Raw genomic sequence first — 4,079 nt, 5'->3', positions numbered from 1 at the left:
GAGGCGAGACTGCTGTAACAACTAACTAAAACACAGATGGTCTAGAAAAGTAAAAAAAATAAATAAAAAGGAAAATAGGGACAACTGACTTGGATTTCCACACTTATTGCCTTTAACAACTGGAGTGGGCACAAATGTGTGACTAAATAAACTGCTTGATGTATGACGTTATACTCTGCACTATGTGTAAGTAATAAAGAGACAGAAAGCTGGAGTCAATTTTCAGTACAAATATCATAATTTATTCTAAAAGTATAAAAAAATTTCATAATTCTATATTAAAAAGGCCTTCTCCTAGGAGAAGAAATATATTATTTTGCATCATAAATAAAATCATAGCATATGTACAATAGTCAGCAAATGTAGAAGAAGGCTCCGGCCTAGTGCTTTTTCGTCAGTGCTTTGGAAACTGAAGCTGGTGTTGAATTACAGTACCAGTAATACTGAGGTATTTCTTCTTTGCTCCGTTGAAAAGCAGAAATCTTAGGCTTTTTGAAGGCAGGACGCAGCTTGCAGAATAAATAAAATGACGTTAAAATGGTATACAGTTTGTTTTAGGCAGCAGCCGTTCTTCATCAATAAGCCGTATGAAAAGTTCAGGAATGCAAATACTGTTAAATCTCCAAAACAAAAATGGAGATTACAAGGAAAGCAGAAATACAAATACATAAGGCAATTGTGACCTGTTTCTTGAATTCCTTAGTGGTTAGGGCACAAGGTCCAAAAATAAAAACATACGGGGGAAACAAGTCATGTCAGTTTTGCTGGCTGTAATACCTTGTCTTCATATATGATGGACCTCAACAGTTCAAAAATAAAGACGATCATGTTGACAAAGTATTATTTTCCAAATATTGCACTTAATAAAAACATAGTCTATGTGCTTTAGTCAAAGTTCTTTTAGCTCTGTATCTTAGCAGCTCGGAGAAGTAGTGATTGGACTTTGAAGGTAACTCAGAGAGTTTGTAGCAGAATGGACAGGGATAGAAACAGGAAAGTTGAAGACTGTAGTGGTGGATGTTCCCCTGTCCAGAACTGCAATGGTTGGACTACCTGCTTCAGCAGAACAAGAAGGTGCTAGAACTTGAGACTCAAACTGAAGAAGCTGTCCCATAAAGCTGAAATTTGGAGAAATGATGCTTCTCCTCTGCTTCACAAACTCAAAGGCCTCATCCAGCTTCACACGGTTAGTCCTCATGAGATAAGCAAGGCAGATAGTGGCAGAACGTGAGATCCCAGCTTGACAGTGGACAAAAACTCTTCCACCAGTGTTTTTAACAGAGTCTGAAAAGAAAAGGCAGGAAGGGGTTACTATCAGGGGTGAGGAGATCCAGTGTCTGGCATTCACAACAATCAAAAGCAAGCTACTTCCTTCCATTAGATAAAGCTATTCCATTAGCATTGAATAACAAAACTGCTAACCTCTTTACACCCCAGGGAGCCAAAAAAAGATCTTGCATTTTTTTTAGTAAGTCTTTAGATAAAGATCAGTCAAGATGCAATTACACACCAAATGTGACAAAAGCATTAAAGGACTATGGATATGCCACCAACAGGAAAACACAAGTGTAGTATCCTGTGTGAAATTAAATTCTATTTCTGCGCAAGTATTTATCATATACATTTATGATGCGTAATTCAATGTATGTTGCTAGGACTATGGTTGAACACTAGGGGGCAGTGAAACTATTTTGGATCGTCTTGGCAAGATCATGGCTCATCCATAAGCAAACACACTTTTTGTCACTTTGTGCCAGGATGTTGGAGGTAACTATTCTACAGCGACCCATGCTTAATTTTGCATATAAGTGATTCACTGAAAAGTATATTTACCTATAAAGTCAATAGCCTCATTGAACCAGGAACTGATGTCTGCTTTATGACTGTCTTCCACTGGAATGCTTTTGTACTGATAGTGACCTTCAAAATGATTGGGACAATTTGCAGAAACATTGATCAGGGCAGTTATACCAAGGGTATCCAGCATGTCTTTTCGAGAGGCATGGTAGGCACTGCCCAAGTATAGAAAAGGTAAAATTTCCACTGGTCCTCCCTGCAACACAAGAAAACAGAAAATCATTATAAGCAAATTGCAAAAACATAAATATATATACTTTTAACTTGGATTGTCTAAAGTACTAATTAAACAGCTGATAGTTTAGACGCTAATAAGAAGCTGCTTATGTTGTCATTCAGACATGCGGTGAAAGTTTACAGATTTAATAAACATCATGAATGTCAGATATTCAACTTTGTATTGAGCCACTTAGACTGTATCTTTCTAAACAAGTTTCACAAGTTGGGACTATGATCACCAATGTTTACAGTCAAATATTGATTTAGTGTGTTGTTTTGGCAGGGGGGGTATAACATGGCAGAGACTAGGATGTTAACCCTTTCTGTACTCTGTATATGTGTATGAGATTTAGGTAGTGCAGATACTGACCTGATCATATAGTGGGGTGCCACACGGTGTACAGTTTGAATCTGCACTCCCTGGCACACTGCTGGCACTGAGGGGCAGACTCAGACCCACAGGGGGTGAACATTTGTTGCAGAATTCAGGACACTCCGAAGAAAATATTTCATATCCACCTGAAAGATAAAATAGATTATTAGATTTTGATATTGACCATTAGCAGATGACATGTAGAGATCAGAAGAATTGTAAAACATGATAAATATATTTTAATGTATATAAGAGGGAAGTCATGAAAAGAAAAATGAGTGAGTTTAGCACTTTTTTTAAGGCTAGTTGAGTTACCTTTAAGAAAGAAGATCCTGCTTCCTCTTGGGTCTCTACACAGGGCATGGACAGCCAACATCATGGTGCTGTCTTTCCTTAGCAGCTCCAGATCAGTTGTCCTCTCATCCAACAACACCACAGCTTCATACATCCCAGCTATCAGCCGGCACCTCTGCTCCTCGTTGGGGATAATGTGCTCCAAGCCCATGCTGCCTTTTGCCCTCCTTTTAACTATTGTGCTGAATCTTACGTTGCTGGAGCCCATGATGTGAGATGAACTGAATGAAAAAAACGACCTACAGTCCAAGATCAGGCATGCGTGTGCCCTCTCTGCCAAGAGTCCTTTGAAAGCGCTACAATCTATGCCACAAATTTCCATATTGACCATCGCTGATGAGCTGATCTTCTCACCGTTTGTAAACCGAAGCGATTTCTTCAAATCTTTATGAGCAACCAAAACGAAAGGCAACCAACAACTTCCTCCTGCTCCTTTTAAGTTCAGATCTGATCAAATCAAAGGTGTCTTGTTTTGGTTTCCAGCGTGTCTTCTGCTTGAGTTGCTTGCTTGAGTTGCTTGCTTGCTTGCCTTAAGATCTGTTGTTACTAATTTCCTTTAGACTTGCTGGTTTAACCTTGCGTTTTAATACTGAGCAGAGTCAGCCTATATATACATACAGAGGAGGCCAGCCCATTTTGTGAATGGTGTACCACGTGGATTTGCTGGTGATATCATCAAGCCCCACCTTCTTATGTGCCCAGCCAAGATTAATGACGTCATCCAAAGCAGCAAAGTCAAACACACATACACACACACTCATATCACCCCTCCCTGCAGGAAATAAACTGCTGTAACCCTATCCTCCAGCTGAAAGCTCAAGAGAGCCCTCCATATCTACTTTGAACAAGAAGCACGCAATGTTCTCTTGAGTAGAATTTTACACACATACAGAAATGATTAAAATAATGCCTTAGCTATTTACAGAACATTTTCACTTATAAATCAGGAATGGCAATGGATCTGGTTTGTGATGCAATCGATGAGCATACAGATTGGAATTTTTATGAACCCCTCATATTGCCCACAATTTAGCCACGTGTACAGATAATCAATGATGACAAAACTGTACCGGAATCAAAAATATATATTTTGCAAAATTCTCCTGTAAACGTGTAGTAAAATAAACAAAATATTGATATTATAAGAAGTATCTTTTTGTAACTGTGTTGATTTCTATGGGTGTGTCTGTTTCTGATTCCTAAAAATGATCAAGCTGGCTCCCAACCTCTACAATCATTTGTTCAACCCTACCCTAAACTAATGTACGGGTTCTGG

The 4,079-nt window shown here is 38.8% G+C and overlaps 1 protein-coding gene across 1 annotated transcript; it reads right to left on the bottom strand.

Annotated features, from left to right (window-relative positions):
- Positions 1 to 219: 219 nt before the first annotated feature.
- Positions 220 to 3,372, bottom strand: DUSP1 (dual specificity phosphatase 1). The gene is made up of 4 exons (XM_053462349.1): positions 2,765 to 3,372; positions 2,447 to 2,595; positions 1,834 to 2,053; positions 220 to 1,284 (listed from the first exon to the last, which is right to left on the bottom strand). Exons 1-4 carry the CDS (start codon positions 3,132 to 3,134, stop codon positions 914 to 916), a joined length of 1,110 nt encoding a protein of 369 aa, XP_053318324.1. The 5' UTR covers positions 3,135 to 3,372; the 3' UTR covers positions 220 to 913.
- Positions 3,373 to 4,079: the final 707 nt, after the last annotated feature.

Source organism: Spea bombifrons, chromosome 4, assembly GCF_027358695.1.
Source record: "Spea bombifrons isolate aSpeBom1 chromosome 4, aSpeBom1.2.pri, whole genome shotgun sequence".
Classification (NCBI taxonomy): domain Eukaryota; kingdom Metazoa; phylum Chordata; class Amphibia; order Anura; family Pelobatidae; genus Spea; species Spea bombifrons.
This window is presented reverse-complemented; position numbering and strand designations above follow the sequence as displayed.

Coding starts and splice junctions, on each gene's coding strand:
- DUSP1 (XM_053462349.1), bottom strand. CDS start 3,134: ATGGTCAATATGGAAATTTGTGGCATAGATTGTAGCGCTTTCAAAGGA. Junction 2,596..2,764: donor CAGGATCTTCTTTCTTAAAG/GTAACTCAACTA, acceptor TTTATCTTTCAG/GTGGATATGAAATATTTTCT. Junction 1,285..1,833: donor TGAGGCTATTGACTTTATAG/GTAAATATACTT, acceptor TTTTCTTTTCAG/ACTCTGTTAAAAACACTGGT.